We start from the raw sequence: 24,325 nt of genomic DNA, 5'->3' as shown, positions 1-24,325 counted from the left end.
CTAGTTCTGATAATTTTAGTTCTAGTTCTGATAGTTTTAGTTCTGATAGCTCTAGTTCTGATAGTTTTAGTTCTAGTTCTGATAGTTCTAGTTCTGATAGTTCTAGTTCTAGTTCTGATAATTTTAGTTCTAGTTCTGATAGTTTTAGTTCTAGTTCTGATAGTTCTGTTTCTGATAACACCCTGCTGGATGTACTGTGACCCAGTCAAGCAGCCAGGGCAGTCTATCTGTTCTGTCTGGCCCATCTGTGTTGACATGTTTTGGGTGCTATAACGGCGTGTTGTTGTGAAAGTCTATTTAAACATCTGTGCTGCAGCCTCCGTGATCCAACAGCTTTGCAATAACACTATTTGACACGTTATGCTGATGTATGGAGGGACTCTGCTCAGCATCAACACACACAACACAATGTCACCAAAGAGCGTGGAGTCTGTGTAAAATGTGCGTAAATGTCTTGACTCTGTGGTTAGAGTGTTTAGTGTGAGATACTGCAGATGGGACGGGAGGAAACAGGAGGAGATAGGGGACGCTCTTCAGGAGGGAGGGAGACCGAGGAGAGGGGAGGCTGGAGGGAGGGAGAGAGGGAGGACAGGAGAGGGGAGGGAGGGAGGAGAGGGAGGAGAGGGGAGGGAGGCTCTTCCAGGGTGGTCGGTAACGATGCTCTCTGGTTTCTCAGAAGTATGATCATTCTCCAGTCCTGGCCAGCACCCAGAAACAACTCTCCAGACAGATAGCTGTGGCTGCTGTAAACACTCCCAGCCATGTAGTACCATAGCGCCTGACACGTTTCCTGTATATATTTATATATCTTCTCTAGGTCTGGTCCTGTCTCAAATGATATCTGACGTGTTTGCAGTAATTGGTCAAAGTGCGGAATGCATGATTTAGATCCTCTGAAGCCTGTAACGTGGGGGTTTTCTCTCTGTACCCAGAAAGCCTGTTTCCTGTCAATTTTATTCTGTCTTCCCTGACATTTATTAGACTGTTATTTCATGTCACATGACCAGATTTGTATTTGCATTTGTATTTATTATGGATCCCCATTAGCTGCTGCCAAGGCAGCAGCTACTCTTCCTGGGGTTTATTATGGATCCCCATTAGTTCCTGCCAAGGCAGCAGCTACTCTTCCCGGGGTTTATTATGGATCCCCATTAGTTCCTGCCAAGGCAGCAGCTACTCTTCCCGGGGTTTATTATGGATCCCCATTAGTTCCTGCCAAGGCAGCAGCTACTCTTCCTGGGGTTTATTATGGATCCCCATTAGTTCCTGCCAAGGCAGCAGCTACTCTTCCTGGGGTTTATTATGGATCCCCATTAGTTCCTGCCAAGGCAGAAGCTACTCTTCCTGGGGTTTATTATGGATCCCCATTAGTTCCTGCCAAGGCAGCAGCTACTCTTCCTGGGGTTTATTATGGATCCCCATTAGTTCCTGCCAAGGCAGCAGCTACTCTTCCTGGGGTTTATTATGGATCCCCATTAGTTCCTGCCAAGGCAGCAGCTACTCTTCCTGGGGTTTATTATGGATCCCCATTAGTTCCTGCCAAGGCAGCAGCTACTCTTCTTGGGGTTTATTATGGATCCCCATTAGTTCCTGCTAAGGCAGCAGCTACTCTTCCTGGGATCCAGCTCAATTAAGGCAGTTATACATTTTAAAAACACAACAGATTTCACAACATATTAAGTGTGTTCCCTCAGGCCTCTACTCTACTACCACATATCTATAACACAACATCCATGTGTACGTGTGTGCATAGTGTGTATGTTATTGTGTGTTTGTATACATGTGTCTATGTCTATGTTTGTGTTGCTTCACAGTCCCCGCTGTTCCATAAGGTGTATTTTTATCTGTTTTTTAAATCAAATTTTACTGCTGGTATGAGTTACTTGATGTGGAATAGAGTTCCATGTAGTCATGGCTCTATGTAGTACTGTGCGCCTCCCATAGTCTGTTCTGGACTTGGGGACTGTGAAGAGACCTCTGGTGGCATGTCTTGTGGGGTATGCATGGGTGTCCGAGCTGTGTGCCGGTAGTTCAAACAGACAGCTCGGTGCACCCAACATGTCAACACCTCTCACAAATACAAGTAGTGATGAAGTCAATCTCTCCTCTACTTTGAGCCATGAGAGATTTACATGCATATTATTAATGTTAGCTCTCTGTGTACATCCAAGGGCCAGCCGTGCTGCCCTGTTCTGGGCCAATTGAAGTAGTAACAACAGTGAGTGACTTGGCAGCGGTCCTGCATGATGAGATGTGTTTGAACAACCATCACACTGACAGACGGCCGTGGTGCCTCCTCTCTGAGGGGTAGAGAGTGGACAGCAGAGGGTCTGACATGTTGATGTAATAGGCCTACTGCTCTGCTCTACTGGCTGTCTGTGTTGTGTTGTCAACACATTAACATGATCTCAGTGTGTTGGGTTGTGTTCCTGATGAATGGACAGGGTGGTGTGTGTGTGTATGTGTGTGTGTGTGTGTGTGTGTGTGTGTGTGTGTGTGTGTGTGTGTGTGTGTGTGTGTGTGTGTGTGTGTGTGTGTGTGTGTGTTATGAACTATTAAACCCCACCATATAATCACAACTCTTGATCCCATCTCTGTCTTCAGCTCTGGCACAGTAACTCACCCCATTATCATATCATGATCAGGGAAATCTGCATACTTCCTCCCAGACAGTGTTATCCTTGCCTTAGTGTTATAATACTGCTGTAATACTGCTCCTCTCCTCTCCTCTCCTCTCCTCTCCTCTCCTCTCTCTCCTCTCCTCTCTCTCTCCTCTCCCTCTCCTCTCCTCTCCTCTCCTCTCCTCTTCTCCCTCTCCTCTCCTCTCCTCTCCTCTCCTCTCCTCTCCTCTCCTCTCCTCTCCTCTCCTCTCCTCTCCTCTCCTCTCCTCTCCTCTCCTCTCCTCTCCTCTCCTCTCCTCTCCTCTCCTCTCCTCTCCTCTCCTCTCCTCTCCTCTCCTCTCCTCTCCTCTGCCTTAATTCCTAAGCTTGACAGCATCAGGGAGAGGATTAATGTCTTGTCTTGTCTTGTCTTGTCTGCTCACCCTACTTGTTCCCTCTGTCTTTTCCTTCTCTCTCGCTTCTTCTTTATTTCTTTATTTCTTCTCTTAGTCATCCCAGCACCTGGAGAAGGTCAGCGGAGATGTAGAACTGAAGGAGGGGAGGGGGGGGAGTTCTGCATCTCCGCTGACCTTCTCCAGGTGTTTGACTGTCTTACACATCTTCATCATTGACCCTCCGGCCCTCCTCTCCTCTCCGCCAGCGACTATCAGCTTGTGTTCGTTGGTATTTGTTGACATAGATGAACAATCCTGCTGTTACTCACTGGCCCTTCTCTCTCTTCACGTCCTGATCCACTGATATCATCCCTATGCAGACAGAGAGATGGGTTGTTAAAGGACTGAGAACAGAGATGGGTAGTTAAAGGACTGAGGACAGAGATGCCTGATGACAGCCGTTATATTATATTATCAGTAGTAGAAAGCCGTTGATAAAAGCCATGAATCTAGTGTGAAAACGGACAAATACAGCACAACAATATAGGCAAATAGAAGTCCTCCTGAATGGTGTTACTGTATATATGATCATGGTATCACTGACAACCCAGAGTACACCTTGACAGGAGCATTAAATCACTCTGCTAAATCACTTCTGTTGTGTGTTCTCTGCAGGTGTGGTGTGGCCAGATGTGTGACGTGGTGAGAGAGATCGAGCAGGAGAGAGAGCGTTGTGACAACAAAACCTCCGGGAACGTCACGGCAGGTCATTTACCCAGAATACATTACTTTCCTTCCCTAATGTGTTGAAGGGTTCCCAGGAAGCAATTTACAGAAAATGAGGAAACAGCAGTATTCTATAAAGGAGAGAGAGAGTTATAGCTGGGCATTCATAGTCACATAGACTGAAATGGGGAAACAGCAGGATTCCATAAATCCTCCTTCACAACATCACATCCCCTTTTCAGATTGTTGTTATGGATACGAAACAGAATAGTATCATGCAGAGTGGTCCTGGAAACATTTGGCCTGAATGCTGTCATTATTTGACATTAACATAAAGTAGGTTTTATATTCCCTGTTTAATATTCCCTGTTTTATATTCCCTGTCCATTGTTGTTTGGTGCTGCAGTGTCTTATCAGGAACATGTGTTCTGTCTGCTGTTCAGAGTCAGTGGAGTGTGTAACAGGTTGACTCTATATTAAAGGCAGATGAATCAGCCAACGTTACAGAGACGACAGAGAGACACAGAACAGTTGTTTGAAGTCAGAGGAAGCTATAAAAGTACGGTAAAGATCGCAATTTACTAGGAGGAAGAAGTGCTCCAAAAATAGGGGAGGGTTGTGAAACGTTTCCTTTGCAGGATGGAAGACCATTCATAGTGATAATATAGTCTACCAGTCTAACTGTCTACCCTGCCCTCTATCCACCATTCATAGTGATAATATAGTCTACCAGTCTAACTGTCTACCCTGCCCTCTATCCACCATTCATAGTGATAATATAGTCTACCAGTCTAACTGTCTATCCTGCCCTCTATCCACCATTCATAGTGATAATATAGTCTACCAGTCTAACTGTCTACCCTGTCCTCTATCCACCATTCATAGTGATAATATAGTCTACCAGTCTAACTGTCTACCCTGCCCTCTATCCACCATTCATAGTGATAATATAGTCTACCAGTCTAACTGTCTACCCTGCCCTCTATCCACCATTCATAGTGATAATATAGTCTACCAGTCTAACTGTCTACCCTGTCCTCTATCCACCATTCATAGTGATAATATAGTCTACCAGTCTAACTGTCTACCCTGCCCTCTATCCACCATTCATAGTGATAATATAGTCTACCAGTCTAACTGTCTACCCTGCCCTCTATCCACCATTCATAGTGATAATATAGTCTACCAGTCTAACTGTCTACCCTGTCCTCTATCCACCATTCATAGTGATAATATAGTCTACCAGTCTAACTGTCTACCCTGCCCTCTATCCACCATTCATAGTGATAATATAGTCTACCAGTCTAACTGTCTACCCTGCCCTCTATCCACCATTCATAGTGATAATATAGTCTACCAGTCTAACTGTCTACCCTGTCCTCTATCCACCATTCATAGTGATAATATAGTCTACCAGTCTAACTGTCTACCCTGCCCTCTATCCACCATTCATAGTGATAATATAGTCTACCAGTCTAACTGTCTGTCCTGCCCTCTATCCACCATTCATAGTGATAATATAGTCTACCAGTCTAACTGTCTACCCTGCCCTCTATCCACCATTCATAGTGATAATATAGTCTACCAGTCTAACTGTCTACCCTGCCCTCTATCCACCATTCATAGTGATAATATAGTCTACCAGTCTAACTGTCTACCCTGCCCTCTATCCACCATTCATAGTGATAATATAGTCTACCAGTCTAACTGTCTACCCTGCCCTCTATCCACCATTCATAGTGATAATATAGTCTACCAGTCTAACTTGTACCCTGCCCTCTATCCACCATTCATAGTGATAATATAGTCTACCAGTCTCTCTATCCTGTCCTCTATCCACCGTTCATAGTGATAATATAGTCTACCAGTCTGTCTACCCTGTCCTCTATCCACCATTCATAGTGATAATATAGTCTACCAGTCTAACTGTCTACCCTGCCCTCTATCCACCATTCATAGTGATAATATAGTCTACCAGTCTAACTGTCTATCCTGCCCTCTATCCACCATTCATAGTGATAATATAGTCTACCAGTCTAACTGTCTACCCTGCCCTCTATCCACCATTCATAGTGATAATATAGTCTACCAGTCTAACTGTCTACCCTGCCCTCTATCCACCATTCATAGTGATAATATAGTCTACCAGTCTAACTGTCTACCCTGCCCTCTATCCACCATTCATAGTGATAATATAGTCTACCAGTCTGTCTATCCTGCCCTCTATCCACCATTCATAGTGATAATATAGTCTACCAGTCTAACTGTCTACCCTGCCCTCTATCCACCATTCATAGTGATAATATAGTCTACCAGTCTGTCTATCCTGCCCTCTATCCACCATTCATAGTGATAATATAGTCTACCAGTCTAACTGTCTATCCTGCCCTCTATCCACCATTCATAGTGATAATATAGTCTACCAGTCTAACTGTCTATCCTGCCCTCTATCCACCATTCATAGTGATAATATAGTCTACCAGTCTAACTGTCTACCCTGCCCTCTATCCACCATTCATAGTGATAATATAGTCTACCAGTCTAACTGTCTATCCTGCCCTCTATCCACCATTCATAGTGATAATATAGTCTACCAGTCTAACTGTCTATCCTGCCCTCTATCCACCATTCATAGTGATAATATAGTCTACCAGTCTAACTGTCTACCCTGCCCTCTATCCACCATTCATAGTGATAATATAGTCTACCAGTCTAACTGTCTACCCTGCCCTCTATCCACCATTCATAGTGATAATATAGTCTACCAGTCTAACTGTCTACCCTGCCCTCTATCCACCATTCATAGTGATAATATAGTCTACCAGTCTAACTGTCTACCCTGCCCTCTATCCACCATTCATAGTGATAATATAGTCTACCAGTCTAACTGTCTATCCTGCCCTCTATCCACCATTCATAGTGATAATATAGTCTACCAGTCTAACTGTCTACCCTGTCCTCTATCCACCATTCATAGTTATAATATAGTCTACCAGTCTAACTGTCTATCCTGCCCTCTATCCACCATTCATAGTGATAATATAGTCTACCAGTCTGTCTATCCTGCCCTCTATCCACCATTCATAGTGATAATATAGTCTACCAGTCTAACTGTCTATCCTGCCCTCTATCCACCATTCATAGTGACAATATAGTCTACCAGTCTAACTGTCTATCCTGCCCTCTATCCACCATTCATAGTGATAATATAGTCTACCAGTCTAACTGTCTACCCTGTCCTCTATCCACCATTCATAGTGATAATATAGTCTACCAGTCTAACTGTCTACCCTGCCCTCTATCCACCATTCATAGTGATAATATAGTCTACCAGTCTGTCTACCCTGCCCTCTATCCACCATTCATAGTGATAATATAGTCTACCAGTCTAACTGTCTACCCTGCCCTCTATCCACCATTCATAGTGATAATATAGTCTACCAGTCTAACTGTCTATCCTGCCCTCTATCCACCATTCATAGTGATAATATAGTCTACCAGTCTAACTGTCTACCCTGCCCTCTATCCACCATTCATAGTGATAATATAGTCTACCAGTCTAACTGTCTACCCTGTCCTCTATCCACCATTCATAGTGATAATATAGTCTACCAGTCTAACTGTCTATCCTGCCCTCTATCCACCATTCATAGTGATAATATAGTCTACCAGTCTAACTGTCTACCCTGCCCTCTATCCACCATTCATAGTGATAATATAGTCTACCAGTCTATGTCTACCCTGTCCTCTATCCACCATTCATAGTGGTAATATAGTCTACCAGTCTAACTGTCTACCCTGCCCTCTATCCACCATTCATAGTGATAATATAGTCTACCAGTCTAACTGTCTATCCTGCCCTCTATCCACCATTCATAGTGATAATATAGTCTACCAGTCTAACTGTCTGTCCTGCCCTCTATCCACCATTCATAGTGATAATATAGTCTACCAGTCTAACTGTCTACCCTGCCCTCTATCCACCATTCATAGTGATAATATAGTCTACCAGTCTAACTGTCTACCCTGTCCTCTATCCACCGTTCATAGTGATAATATAGTCTACCAGTCTAACTGTCTATCCTGCCCTCTATCCACCATTCATAGTGATAATATAGTCTACCAGTCTAACTGTCTACCCTGCCCTCTATCCACCATTCATAGTGATAATATAGTCTACCAGTCTGTCTACCCTGTCCTCTATCCACCATTCATAGTGGTAATATAGTCTACCAGTCTAACTGTCTACCCTGCCCTCTATCCACCATTCATAGTGATAATATAGTCTACCAGTCTAACTGTCTATCCTGCCCTCTATCCACCATTCATAGTGATAATATAGTCTACCAGTCTAACTGTCTGTCCTGCCCTCTATCCACCATTCATAGTGATAATATAGTCTACCAGTCTAACTGTCTACCCTGCCCTCTATCCACCATTCATAGTGATAATATAGTCTACCAGTCTAACTGTCTACCCTGTCCTCTATCCACCGTTCATAGTGATAATATAGTCTACCAGTCTAACTGTCTACCCTGCCCTCTATCCACCATTCATAGTGATAATATAGTCTACCAGTCTAACTGTCTACCCTGCCCTCTATCCACCATTCATAGTGATAATATAGTCTACCAGTCTGTCTATCCTGTCCTCTATCCACCATTCATAGTGATAATATAGTCTACTAGTCTAACTGTCTATCCTGCCCTCTATCCACCATTCATAGTGATAATATAGTGTACCAGTCTAACTGTCTACCCTGCCCTCTATCCACCATTCATAGTGATAATATAGTCTACCAGTCTAACTGTCTACCCTGCCCTCTATCCACCATTCATAGTGATAATATAGTCTACCAGTCTAACTGTCTACCCTGCCCTCTATCCACCATTCATAGTGATAATATAGTCTACCAGTCTGTCTATCCTGTCCTCTATCCACCATTCATAGTGATAATATAGTCTACCAGTCTAACTGTCTACCCTGCCCTCTATCCACCATTCATAGTGATAATATAGTCTACCAGTCTAACTGTCTACCCTGCCCTCTATCCACCATTCATAGTGATAATATAGTCTACCAGTCTAACTGTCTACCCTGCCCTCTATCCACCATTCATAGTGATAATATAGTCTACCAGTCTAACTGTCTACCCTGCCCTCTATCCACCATTCATAGTGATAATATAGTCTACCAGTCTAACTGTCTATCCTGCCCTCTATCCACCATTCATAGTGATAATATAGTCTACCAGTCTAACTGTCTACCCTGCCCTCTATCCACCATTCATAGTGATAATATAGTCTACCAGTCTAACTGTCTATCCTGTCCTCTATCCACCATTCATAGTGATAATATAGTCTACCAGTCTAACTGTCTACCCTGTCCTCTATCCACCATTCATAGTGATAATATAGTCTACCAGTCTAACTGTCTACCCTGCCCTCTATCCACCATTCATAGTGATAATATAGTCTACCAGTCTAACTGTCTATCCTGCCCTCTATCCACCATTCATAGTGATAATATAGTCTACCAGTCTAACTGTCTATCCTGCCCTCTATCCACCATTCATAGTGATAATATAGTCTACCAGTCTAACTGTCTACCCTGCCCTCTATCCACCATTCATAGTGATAATATAGTCTACCAGTCTAACTGTCTACCCTGCCCTCTATCCACCATTCATAGTGATAATATAGTCTACCAGTCTAACTGTCTACCCTGCCCTCTATCCACCATTCATAGTGATAATATAGTCTACCAGTCTAACTGTCTATCCTGCCCTCTATCCACCATTCATAGTGATAATATAGTCCACCAGTCTAACTGTCTATCCTGCCCTCTATCCACCATTCATAGTGATAATATAGTCTACCAGTCTAACTGTCTACCCTGCCCTCTATCCACCATTCATAGTGATAATATAGTCTACCAGTCTAACTGTCTATCCTGTCCTCTATCCACCATTCATAATGATAATATAGTCTACCAGTCTAACTGTCTACCCTGCCCTCTATCCACCATTCATAGTGATAATATAGTCTACCAGTCTAACTGTCTACCCTGTCCCTCTATCCACCATTCATAGTGATAATATAGTCTACCAGTCTAACTGTCTATCCTGCCCTCTATCCACCATTCATAGTGATAATATAGTCTACCAGTCTAACTGTCTACCCTGCCCTCTATCCACCATTCATAGTGATAATATAGTCTACCAGTCTAACTGACTATCCTGCCCTCTATCCACCATTCATAGTGATAATATAGTCTACCAGTCTAACTGTCTACCCTGCCCTCTATCCACCATTCATAGTGATAATATAGTCTACCAGTCTAACTGTCTACCCTGCCCTCTATCCACCATTCATAGTGATAATATAGTCTACCAGTCTAACTGTCTACCCTGCCCTCTATCCACCATTCATAGTGATAATATAGTCTACCAGTCTAACTGTCTACCCTGCCCTCTATCCACCATTCATAGTGATAATATAGTCTACCAGTCTAACTGTCTACCCTGCCCTCTATCCACCATTCATAGTGATAATATAGTCTACCAGTCTAACTGTCTACCCTGCCCTCTATCCACCATTCATAGTGATAATATAGTCTACCAGTCTAACTGTCTACCCTGCCCTCTATCCACCATTCATAGTGATAATATAGTCTACCAGTCTGTCTACCCTGCCCTCTATCCACCCTTCATAGTGATAATATAGTCTACCAGTCTAACTGTCTACCCTGCCCTCTATCCACCATTCATAGTGATAATATAGTCTACCAGTCTAACTGTCTGTCCTGCCCTCTATCCACCATTCATAGTGATAATATAGTCTACCAGTCTAACTGTCTACCCTGCCCTCTATCCACCATTCATAGTGATAATATAGTCTACCAGTCTAACTGTCTACCCTGCCCTCTATCTAACTGTCTACCCTGCCCTCTATCTAACTGTCTACCCTGCCCTCTATCCACCATTCATAGTGATAATATAGTCTACCAGTCTAACTGTCTACCCTGTCCTCTATCCACCATTCATAGTGATAATATAGTCTACCAGTCTAACTGTCTACCCTGTCCTCTATCCACATTCATAGTGATAATATAGTCTACCAGTCTAACTGTCTACCCTGCCCTCTATCCACCATTCATAGTGATAATATAGTCTACCAGTCTAACTGTCTACCCTGCCCTCTATCCACCATTCATAGTGATAATATAGTCTACCAGTCTAACTGTCTACCCTGCCCTCTATCCACCATTCATAGTGATAATATAGTCTACCAGTCTAACTGTCTATCCTGCCCTCTATCCACCATTCATAGTGATAATATAGTCTACCAGTCTAACTGTCTACCCTGCCCTCTATCCACCATTCATAGTGATAATATAGTCTACCAGTCTGTCTATCCTGCCCTCTATCCACCATTCATAGTGATAATATAGTCTACCAGTCTAACTGTCTATCCTGCCCTCTATCCACCATTCATAGTGATAATATAGTCTACCAGTCTAACTGTCTATCCTGCCCTCTATCCACCATTCATAGTGATAATATAGTCTACCAGTCTAACTGTCTACCCTGCCCTCTATCCACCATTCATAGTGATAATATAGTCTACCAGTCTAACTGTCTACCCTGCCCTCTATCCACCATTCATAGTGATAATATAGTCTACCAGTCTAACTGTCTATCCTGCCCTCTATCCACCATTCATAGTGATAATATAGTCTACCAGTCTAACTGTCTATCCTGCCCTCTATCCACCATTCATAGTGATAATATAGTCTACCAGTCTAACTGTCTACCCTGCCCTCTATCCACCATTCATAGTGATAATATAGTCTACCAGTCTAACTGTCTACCCTGCCCTCTATCCACCATTCATAGTGATAATATAGTCTACCAGTCTGTCTATCCTGCCCTCTATCCACCATTCATAGTGATAATATAGTCTACCAGTCTAACTGTCTATCCTGCCCTCTATCCACCATTCATAGTGATAATATAGTCTACCAGTCTAACTGTCTATCCTGCCCTCTATCCACCATTCATAGTGATAATATAGTCTACCAGTCTAACTGTCTACCCTGCCCTCTATCCACCATTCATAGTGATAATATAGTCTACCAGTCTAACTGTCTACCCTGCCCTCTATCCACCATTCATAGTGATAATATAGTCTACCAGTCTAACTGTCCTGTCCTCTATCCACCATTCATAGTGATAATATAGTCTACCAGTCTAACTGTCTATCCTGCCCTCTATCCACCATTCATAGTGATAATATAGTCTACCAGTCTAACTGTCTACCCTGTCCTCTATCCACCATTCATAGTGATAATATAGTCTACCAGTCTAACTGTCTACCCTGTCCTCTATCCACCATTCATAGTGATAATATAGTCTACCAGTCTGTCTATCCTGCCCTCTATCCACCATTCAAAGTGATAATATAGTCTACCAGTCTAACTGTCTATCCTGCCCTCTATCCACCATTCATAGTGATAATATAGTCTACCAGTCTAACTGTCTACCCTGCCCTCTATCCACCATTCATAGTGATAATATAGTCTACCAGTCTAACTGTCTACCCTGCCCTCTATCCACCATTCATAGTGATAATATAGTATACCAGTCTAACTGTCTATCCTGCCCTCTATCCACCATTCATAGTGATAATATAGTCTACCAGTCTAACTGTCTGTCCTGCCCTCTATCCACCATTCATAGTGATAATATAGTCTACCAGTCTAACTGTCTACCCTGCCCTCTATCCACCATTCATAGTGATAATATAGTCTACCAGTCTAACTGTCTACCCTGCCCTCTATCTAACTGTCTACCCTGCCCTCTATCTAACTGTCTACCCTGCCCTCTATCCACCATTCATAGTGATAATATAGTCTACCAGTCTAACTGTCTACCCTGCCCTCTATCCACCATTCATAGTGATAATATAGTCTACCAGTCTAACTGTCTACCCTGCCCTCTATCCACCATTCATAGTGATAATATAGTCTACCAGTCTAACTGTCTACCCTGCCCTCTATCCACCATTCATAGTGATAATATAGTCTACCAGTCTAACTGTCTACCCTGCCCTCTATCCACCATTCATAGTGATAATATAGTCTACCAGTCTAACTGTCTATCCTGCCCTCTATCCACCATTCATAGTGATAATATAGTCTACCAGTCTAACTGTCTACCCTGCCCTCTATCCACCATTCATAGTGATAATATAGTCTACCAGTCTGTCTATCCTGCCCTCTATCCACCATTCATAGTGATAATATAGTCTACCAGTCTAACTGTCTATCCTGCCCTCTATCCACCATTCATAGTGATAATATAGTCTACCAGTCTAACTGTCTATCCTGCCCTCTATCCACCATTCATAGTGATAATATAGTCTACCAGTCTAACTGTCTACCCTGCCCTCTATCCACCATTCATAGTGATAATATAGTCTACCAGTCTAACTGTCTACCCTGCCCTCTATCCACCATTCATAGTGATAATATAGTCTACCAGTCTAACTGTCTATCCTGCCCTCTATCCACCATTCATAGTGATAATATAGTCTACCAGTCTAACTGTCTATCCTGCCCTCTATCCACCATTCATAGTGATAATATAGTCTACCAGTCTAACTGTCTATCCTGCCTTCTATCCACCATTCATAGTGATAATATAGTATACCAGTCTAACTGTCTACCCTGCCCTCTATCCACCATTCATAGTGATAATATAGTCTACCAGTCTAACTGTCTATCCTGCCCTCTATCCACCATTCATAGTGATAATATAGTCTACCAGTCTAACTGTCTACCCTGCCCTCTATCCACCATTCATAGTGATAATATAGTCTACCAGTCTAACTGTCTATCCTGCCCTCTATCCACCATTCATAGTGATAATATAGTCTACCAGTCTAACTGTCTATCCTGCCCTCTATCCACCATTCATAGTGATAATATAGTCTACCAGTCTAACTGTCTACCCTGCCCTCTATCCACCATTCATAGTGATAATATAGTCTACCAGTCTAACTGTCTATCCTGCCCTCTATCCACCATTCATAGTGATAATATAGTCTACCAGTCTAACTGTCTATCCTGCCCTCTATCCACCATTCATAGTGATAATATAGTCTACCAGTCTAACTGTCTACCCTGCCCTCTATCCACCATTCATAGTGATAATATAGTCTACCAGTCTAACTGTCTACCTGTCCTCTATCCACCATTCATAGTGATAATATAGTCTACCAGTCTAACTGTCTATCCTGCCCTCTATCCACCATTCATAGTGATAATATAGTCTACCAGTCTAACTGTCTACCCTGTCCTCTATCCACCATTCATAGTGATAATATAGTCTACCAGTCTAACTGTCTACCCTGTCCTCTATCCACCATTCATAGTGATAATATAGTCTACCAGTCTGTCTATCCTGCCCTCTATCCACCATTCAAAGTGATAATATAGTCTACCAGTCTAACTGTCTATCCTGCCCTCTATCCACCATTCATAGTGATAATATAGTTTACCAGTCTAACTGTCTACCCTGCCCTCTATCCACCATTCATAGTGATAATATAGTCTACCAGTCTAACTGTCTACCCTGCCCTCTATCCACCATTCATAGTGATAATATAGTCTACCAGTCTAACTGTCTACCCTGCCCTCTATCCACCATTCATAGTGATAATATAGTCTACCAGTCTAACTGTCTACCCTGCCCTCTATCCACCATTCATAGTGATAATATAGTCTACCAGTCTAACTGTCTACCCTGCCCTCTATCCACCATTCATAGTGATAATATAGTATACCAGTCTAACTGTCTACCCTGCCCTCTATCCACCATTCATAGTGATAATATAGTCTACCAGTCTAACTGTCTACCCTGCCCTCTATCCACCATTCATAGTGATAATATAGTCTACCAGTCTAACTGTCTACCCTGCCCTCTATCCACCATTCATAGTGATAATATAGTCTACCAGTCTGTCTACCCTGTCTCTCTATCCACCATTCATAGTGATAATATAGTCTACCAGTCTAACTGTCTACCCTGCCCTCTATCCACCATTCATAGTGATAATATAGTCTACCAGTCTAACTGTCTACCCTGCCCTCTATCCACCATGCATAGTGATAATATAGTCTACCAGTCTAACTGTCTACCCTGCCCTCTATCCACCATTCATAGTGATAATATAGTCTACCAGTCTAACTGTCTACCCTGCCCTCTATCCACCATTCATAGTGATAATATAGTCTACCAGTCTAACTGTCTATCCTGCCCTCTATCCACCATTCATAGTGATAATATAGTCTACCAGTCTAACTGTCTACCCTGCCCTCTATCCACCATTCATAGTGATAATATAGTCTACCAGTCTAACTGTCTACCCTGCCCTCTATCCACCATTCATAGTGATAATATAGTCTACCAGTCTAACTGTCTACCCTGTCCTCTATCCACCATTCATAGTGATAATATAGTCTACCAGTCTAACTGTCTACCCTGCCCTCTATCCACCATTCATAGTGATAATATAGTCTACCAGTCTAACTGTCTACCCTGCCCTCTATCCACCATTCATAGTGATAATATAGTCTACCAGTCTAACTGTCTACCCTGCCCTCTATCCACCATTCATAGTGATAATATAGTCTACCAGTCTAACTGTCTACCCTGCCCTCTATCCACCATTCATAGTGATAATATAGTCTACCAGTCTAACTGTCTACCCTGCCCTCTATCCACCATTCATAGTGATAATATAGTCTACCAGTCTAACTGTCTACCCTGCCCTCTATCCACCATTCATAGTGATAATATAGTCTACCAGTCTTGTCTATCCTGCCCTCTATCCACCATTCATAGTGATAATATAGTCTACCAGTCTAACTGTCTATCCTGTCCTCTATCCACCATTCATAGTGATAATATAGTCTACCAGTCTAACTGTCTACCCTGCCCTCTATCCACCATTCATAGTGATAATATAGTCTACCAGTCTAACTGTCTACCCTGCCCTCTATCCACCATTCATAGTGATAATATAGTCTACCAGTCTAACTGTCTACCCTGTCCCTCTATCCACCATTCATAGTGATAATATAGTCTACCAGTCTAACTGTCTATCCTGCCCTCTATCCACCATTCATAGTGATAATATAGTCTACCAGTCTAACTGTCTACCCTGCCCTCTATCCACCATTCATAGTGATAATATAGTCTACCAGTCTAACTGTCTACCCTGCCCTCTATCCACCATTCATAGTGATAATATAGTCTACCAGTCTAGCTGTCTATCCTGCCCTCTATCCACCATTCATAGTGATAATATAGTCTACCAGTCTAACTGTCTATCCTGCCCTCTATCCACCATTCATAGTGATAATATAGTCTACCAGTCTGTCTACCCTGCCCTCTATCCACCATTCATAGTGATAATATAGTCTACCAGTCTGTCTACCCTGTCCTCTATCCACCATTCATAGTGATAATATAGTCTACCAGTCTAACTGTCTACCCTGCCCTCTATCCACCATTCATAGTGATAATATAGTCTACCAGTCTAACTGTCTACCCTGCCCTCTATCCACCATTCATAGTGATAATATAGTCTACCAGTCTAACTGTCTACCCTGCCCTCTATCCACCATTCATAGTGATAATATAGTCTACCAGTCTAACTGTCTACCCTGCCCTCTATCCACCATTCATAGTGATAATATAGTCTACCAGTCTTGTCTACCCTGTCCCTCTATCCACCATTCATAGTGATAATATAGTCTACCAGTCTAACTGTCTACCCTGCCCTCTATCCACCATTCATAGTGATAATATAGTCTACCAGTCTAACTGTCTACCCTGCCCTCTATCCACCATTCATAGTGATAATATAGTCTACCAGTCTAACTGTCTACCCTGCCCTCTATCCACCATTCATAGTGATAATATAGTCTACCAGTCTAACTGTCTACCCTGCCCTCTATCCACCATTCATAGTGATAATATAGTCTACCAGTCTAACTGTCTACCCTGCCCTCTATCCACCATTCATAGTGATAATATAGTCTACCAGTCTAACTGTCTACCCTGCCCTCTATCCACTATTCATAGTGATAATATAGTCTACCAGTCTTGTCTACCCTGTCCTCTATCCACCATTCATAGTGATAATATAGTCTACCAGTCTAACTGTCTACCCTGCCCTCTATCCACCATTCATAGTGATAATATAGTCTACCAGTCTAACTGTCTACCCTGCCCTCTATCCACCATTCATAGTGATAATATAGTCTACCAGTCTGTCTACCCTGTCCTCTATCCACCATTCATAGTGATAATATAGTCTACCAGTCTAACTGTCTACCCTGCCCTCTATCCACCATTCATAGTGATAATATAGTCTACCAGTCTAACTGTCTATCCTGTCCCTCTATCCACCATTCATAGTGATAATATAGTCTACCAGTCTAACTGTCTACCCTGCCCTCTATCCACCATTCATAGTGATAATATAGTCTACCAGTCTAACTGTCTACCCTGCCCTCTATCCACCATTCATAGTGATAATATAGTCTACCAGTCTAACTGTCTACCCTGCCCTCTATCCACCATTCATAGTGATAATATAGTCTACCAGTCTAACTGTCTATCCTGCCCTCTATCCACCATTCATAGTGATAATATAGTCTACCAGTCTAACTGTCTATCCTGCCCTCTATCCACCATTCATAGTGATAATATAGTCTACCAGTCTAACTGTCTATCCTGCACTCTATCCACCATTCATAGTGATAATATAGTATACCAGTCTAACTGTCTACCCTGCCCTCTATCCACCATTCATAGTGATAATATAGTCTACCAGTCTAACTGTCTATCCTGCCCTCTATCCACCATTCATAGTGATAATATAGTCTACCAGTCTAACTGTCTACCCTGCCCTCTATCCACCATTCATAGTGATAATATAGTCTACCAGTCTAACTGTCTATCCTGCCCTCTATCCACCATTCATAGTGATAATATAGTCTACCAGTCTAACTGTCTATCCTGCCCTCTATCCACCATTCATAGTGATAATATAGTCTACCAGTCTAACTGTCTACCCTGCCCTCTATCCACCATTCATAGTGATAATATAGTCTACCAGTCTAACTGTCTATCCTGCCCTCTATCCACCATTCATAGTGATAATATAGTCTACCAGTCTAACTGTCTATCCTGCCCTCTATCCACCATTCATAGTGATAATATAGTCTACCAGTCTAACTGTCTACCCTGCCCTCTATCCACCATTCATAGTGATAATATAGTCTACCAGTCTAACTGTCCTGTCCTCTATCCACCATTCATAGTGATAATATAGTCTACCAGTCTAACTGTCTATCCTGCCCTCTATCCACCATTCATAGTGATAATATAGTCTACCAGTCTAACTGTCTACCCTGTCCCTCTATCCACCATTCATAGTGATAATATAGTCTACCAGTCTAACTGTCTACCCTGTCCTCTATCCACCATTCATAGTGATAATATAGTCTACCAGTCTATGTCTATCCTGCCCTCTATCCACCATTCAAAGTGATAATATAGTCTACCAGTCTAACTGTCTATCCTGCCCTCTATCCACCATTCATAGTGATAATATAGTTTACCAGTCTAACTGTCTACCCTGCCCTCTATCCACCATTCATAGTGATAATATAGTCTACCAGTCTAACTGTCTACCCTGCCCTCTATCCACCATTCATAGTGATAATATAGTATACCAGTCTAACTGTCTACCCTGCCCTCTATCCACCATTCATAGTGATAATATAGTATACCAGTCTAACTGTCTACCCTGCCCTCTATCCACCATTCATAGTGATAATATAGTCTACCAGTCTAACTGTCTACCCTGCCCTCTATCCACCATTCATAGTGATAATATAGTCTACCAGTCTAACTGTCTACCCTGCCCTCTATCCACCATTCATAGTGATAATATAGTCTACCAGTCTAACTGTCTACCCTGCCCTCTATCCACCATTCATAGTGATAATATAGTCTACCAGTCTAACTGTCTACCCTGCCCTCTATCCACCATTCATAGTGATAATATAGTCTACCAGTCTGTCTACCCTGTCCTCTATCCACCATTCATAGTGATAATATAGTCTACCAGTCTAACTGTCTACCCTGCCCTCTATCCACCATTCATAGTGATAATATAGTCTACCAGTCTAACTGTCTACCCTGCCCTCTATCCACCATGCATAGTGATAATATAGTCTACCAGTCTAACTGTCTACCCTGCCCTCTATCCACCATTCATAGTGATAATATAGTCTACCAGTCTAACTGTCTACCCTGCCCTCTATCCACCATTCATAGTGATAATATAGTCTACCAGTCTAACTGTCTATCCTGCCCTCTATCCACCATTCATAGTGATAATATAGTCTACCAGTCTAACTGTCTATCCTGCCCTCTATCCACCATTCATAGTGATAATATAGTCTACCAGTCTAACTGTCTACCCTGCCCTCTATCCACCATTCATAGTGATAATATAGTCTACCAGTCTAACTGTCTACCCTGCCCTCTATCCACCATTCATAGTGATAATATAGTCTACCAGTCTAACTGTCTACCCTGCCCTCTATCCACCATTCATAGTGATAATATAGTCTACCAGTCTAACTGTCTACCCTGCCCTCTATCCACCATTCATAGTGATAATATAGTCTACCAGTCTAACTGTCTACCCTGCCCTCTATCCACCATTCATAGTGATAATATAGTCTACCAGTCTAACTGTCTACCCTGCCCTCTATCCACCATTCATAGTGATAATATAGTCTACCAGTCTAACTGTCTACCCTGCCCTCTATCCACCATTCATAGTGATAATATAGTCTACCAGTCTAACTGTCTACCCTGCCCTCTATCCACCATTCATAGTGATAATATAGTCTACCAGTCTTGTCTATCCTGCCCTCTATCCACCATTCATAGTGATAATATAGTCTACCAGTCTAACTGTCTACCCTGTCCTCTATCCACCATTCATAGTGATAATATAGTCTACCAGTCTAACTGTCTACCCTGCCCTCTATCCACCATTCATAGTGATAATATAGTCTACCAGTCTAACTGTCTACCCTGCCCTCTATCCACCATTCATAGTGATAATATAGTCTACCAGTCTAACTGTCTACCCTGTCCTCTATCCACCATTCATAGTGATAATATAGTCTACCAGTCTAACTGTCTATCCTGCCCTCTATCCACCATTCATAGTGATAATATAGTCTACCAGTCTAACTGTCTACCCTGCCCTCTATCCACCATTCATAGTGATAATATAGTCTACCAGTCTAACTGTCTACCCTGCCCTCTATCCACCATTCATAGTGATAATATAGTCTACCAGTCTAGCTGTCTATCCTGCCCTCTATCCACCATTCATAGTGATAATATAGTCTACCAGTCTAACTGTCTATCCTGCCCTCTATCCACCATTCATAGTGATAATATAGTCTACCAGTCTGTCTACCCTGCCCTCTATCCACCATTCATAGTGATAATATAGTCTACCAGTCTGTCTACCCTGTCCTCTATCCACCATTCATAGTGATAATATAGTCTACAAATCTAACTGTCTACCCTGCCCTCTATCCACCATTCATAGTGATAATATAGTCTACCAGTCTAACTGTCTACCCTGCCCTCTATCCACCATTCATAGTGATAATATAGTCTACCAGTCTAACTGTCTACCCTGCCCTCTATCCACCATTCATAGTGATAATATAGTCTACCAGTCTAACTGTCTACCCTGCCCTCTATCCACCATTCATAGTGATAATATAGTCTACCAGTCTGTCTACCCTGTCCTCTATCCACCATTCATAGTGATAATATAGTCTACCAGTCTAACTGTCTACCCTGCCCTCTATCCACCATTCATAGTGATAATATAGTCTACCAGTCTAACTGTCTACCCTGCCCTCTATCCACCATTCATAGTGATAATATAGTCTACCAGTCTAACTGTCTACCCTGCCCTCTATCCACCATTCATAGTGATAATATAGTCTACCAGTCTAACTGTCTACCCCTGCCCTCTATCCACCATTCATAGTGATAATATAGTCTACCAGTCTAACTGTCTACCCTGCCCTCTATCCACCATTCATAGTGATAATATAGTCTACCAGTCTAACTGTCTACCCTGCCCTCTATCCACTATTCATAGTGATAATATAGTCTACCAGTCTGTCTACCCTGTCCTCTATCCACCATTCATAGTGATAATATAGTCTACCAGTCTAACTGTCTACCCTGCCCTCTATCCACCATTCATAGTGATAATATAGTCTACCAGTCTAACTGTCTACCCTGCCCTCTATCCACCATTCATAGTGATAATATAGTCTACCAGTCTGTCTACCCTGTCCTCTATCCACCATTCATAGTGATAATATAGTCTACCAGTCTAACTGTCTACCCTGCCCTCTATCCACCATTCATAGTGATAATATAGTCTACCAGTCTAACTGTCTATCCTGTCCTCTATCCACCATTCATAGTGATAATATAGTCTACCAGTCTAACTGTCTACCCTGCCCTCTATCCACCATTCATAGTGATAATATAGTCTACCAGTCTAACTGTCTACCCTGCCCTCTATCCACCATTCATAGTGATAATATAGTCTACCAGTCTAACTGTCTACCCTGCCCTCTATCCACCATTCATAGTGATAATATAGTCTACCAGTCTAACTGTCTACCCTGTCCTCTATCCACCATTCATAGTGATAATATAGTCTACCAGTCTGTCTACCCTGCCCTCTATCCACCATTCATAGTGATAATATAGTCTACCAGTCTAACTGTCTACCCTGCCCTCTATCCACCATTCATAGTGATAATATAGTCTACCAGTCTAACTGTCTACCCTGCCCTCTATCCACCATTCATAGTGATAATATAGTCTACCAGTCAGTCTACCCTGTCATCTATCCACCATTCATAGTGATAATATAGTCTACCAGTCTAACTGTCTATCCTGCCCTCTATCCACCATTCATAGTGATAATATAGTCTACCAGTCTAACTGTCTACCCTGCCCTCTATCCACCATTCATAGTGATAATATAGTCTACCAGTCTAACTGTCTATCCTGTCCTCTATCCACCATTCATAGTGATAATATAGTCTACCAGTCTAACTGTCTACCCTGCCCTCTATCCACCATTCATAGTGATAATATAGTCTACCAGTCTAACTGTCTATCCTGCCCTCTATCCACCATTCATAGTGATAATATAGTCTACCAGTCTAACTGTCTACCCTGCCCTCTATCCACCATTCATAGTGATAATATAGTATACCAGTCTAACTGTCTACCCTGCCCTCTATCCACCATTCATAGTGATAATATAGTCTACCAGTCTAACTGTCTATCCTGCCCTCTATCCACCATTCATAGTGATAATATAGTCTACCAGTCTAACTGTCTACCCTGCCCTCTATCCACCATTCATATTGACAGTCTTTTCCAAATCTGCAATATTCTAACTAGCAATAATTTTCAATATGAATGGACAAGTACAACTAGGAATAGAGTCTACCAGTCTGGAATAGAGTCTACCAGTCTGGAATAGAGTCTACCAGTCTGGAATATAGTCTACCAGTCTGGAATAGGGTCTACCAGTCTGGAATAGGGTCTACCAGTCTGGAATAGAGTCTACCAGTCTGGAATAGGGTCTACCAGTCTGGATTATAGTCTACCAGTCTGGAATATAGTCTACCCTTCTGGAATATAGTCTACCAGTCTGGAATATAGTCTACCCTTCTGGAATATAGTCTACCAGTCTGGAATAGAGTGTACCAGTCTGGAATAGAGTCTACCAGTCTGGAATAGGGTCTACCAGTCTGGAATATAGTCTACCAGTCTGGAATAGAGTCTACCCGTCTGGAATATAGTCTACCCTTCTGGAATATAGTCTACCAGTCTGGAATATAGTCTACCCTTCTGGAATATAGTCTACCAGTCTGGAATAGAGTCTACCAGTCTGGATTATAGTCTACCAGTCTGGAATATTGTCTACCCTTCTGGAATATAGTCTACCAGTCTGGAATATAGTCTACCCTTCTGGAATATAGTCTACCAGTCTGGAATAGAGTCTACCAGTCTGGAATAGAGTCTACCAGTCTGGAATAGGTTCTACCAGTCTGGAATATAGTCTACCAGTCTGGAATAGAGTCTACCCGTCTGGAATAGAGTCTACCAGTCTGGAATAGAGTCTACCAGTCTGGAATATAGTCTACCCTTCTGGAATATAGTCTACCAGTCTGGAATAGAGTCTACCAGTCTGGAATAGAGTCTACCAGTCTGGAATATAGTCTACCAGTCTGGAATATAGTCTACCAGTCTGGAATAGAGTCTACCAGTCTGGAATATAGTCTACCCGTCTGGAATATAGTCTACCAGTCTGGAATATAGTCTACCAGTCTGGAATAGAGTCTACCAGTCTGGAATAGAGTGTACCAGTCTGGAATATAGTCTACCCTTCTGGAATATAGTCTACCAGTCTGGAATAGAGTCTACCAGTCTGGAATAGAGTCTACCAGTCTGGAATAGAGTCTACCAGTCTGGAATAGAGTCTACCAGTCTGGAATAGGGTCTACCAGTCTGGAATATAGTCTACCAGTCTGGAATAGAGTCTACCAGTCTGGAATAGAGTCTACCAGTCTGGAATAGAGTCTACCAGTCTGGAATATAGTCTACCAGTCTGGAATAGGGTCTACCAGTCTGGAATATAGTCTACCAGTCTGGAATATAGTCTACCCGACTGGAATAGAGTCTACCAGTCTGGAATAGAGTCTACCAGTCTGGAATAGAGTCTACCAGTCTGGAAAATAGTCTACCAGTCTGGAATAGGGTCTACCAGTCTGGAATATAGTCTACCAGTCTGGAATAGAGTCTACCAGTCTGGAATAGAGTCTACCAGTCTGGAATAGAGTCTACCAGTCTGGATAGGGTCTACCAGTCTGGAATATAGTCTACCAGTCTGGAATAGAGTCTACCAGTCTGGAATAGAGTCTACCAGTCTGGAATATAGTCTACCAGTCTGGAATAGAGTCTACCAGTCTGGAATAGAGTCTACCAGTCTGGAATATAGTCTACCAGTCTGGAATAGAGTCTACCAGTCTGGAATATAGTCTACCAGTCTGGAATATAGTCTACCAGTCTGGAATAGGGTCTACCAGTCTGGAATAGAGTCTACCAGTCTGTCTATCCTGTCCTCTATCCACCATTCATAGTGAAAATATAGTCTACCAGTCTAACTGTCTACCCTGCCCTCTATCCACCATTCATAGTGATAATATAGTCTACCAGTCCGTCTATCCTGCCCTCTATCCACCATTCATAGTGATAATATAGTCTACCAGTCTAACTGTCTACCCTGCCCTCTATCAACCATTCATATTGACAGTCTTTTCCAAATCTGCAATATTCTAACTAGCAATAATTTTCAATATGAATGGACAAGTACAACTAGGAAT

At 42.4% G+C, this 24,325-nt stretch overlaps 1 protein-coding gene across 1 annotated transcript in view; it reads left to right on the top strand.

The window, feature by feature from the left end:
• The first annotated feature begins 3,664 nt into the window (after positions 1-3,664).
• The window catches only part of vipr1b (vasoactive intestinal peptide receptor 1b), a 295,279-nt gene continuing 274,618 nt past the window's right edge, over positions 3,665-24,325 (top strand). Inside the window, exon 1 of the mRNA XM_045221440.1 lies at positions 3,665-3,761. Within this exon, the coding sequence (XP_045077375.1) occupies positions 3,686-3,761 (76 nt within the window). The 5' untranslated portion in view covers positions 3,665-3,685. The remainder of the gene's footprint in view (positions 3,762-24,325) is intronic.

This window comes from Coregonus clupeaformis, chromosome 7, assembly GCF_020615455.1.
Source record: "Coregonus clupeaformis isolate EN_2021a chromosome 7, ASM2061545v1, whole genome shotgun sequence".
In the NCBI taxonomy this organism is placed as follows: Eukaryota; Metazoa; Chordata; class Actinopteri; order Salmoniformes; family Salmonidae; genus Coregonus; species Coregonus clupeaformis.
Note: the sequence above shows the minus strand (reverse complement) of the source record. Positions and strands in the feature narration are given on the sequence as shown.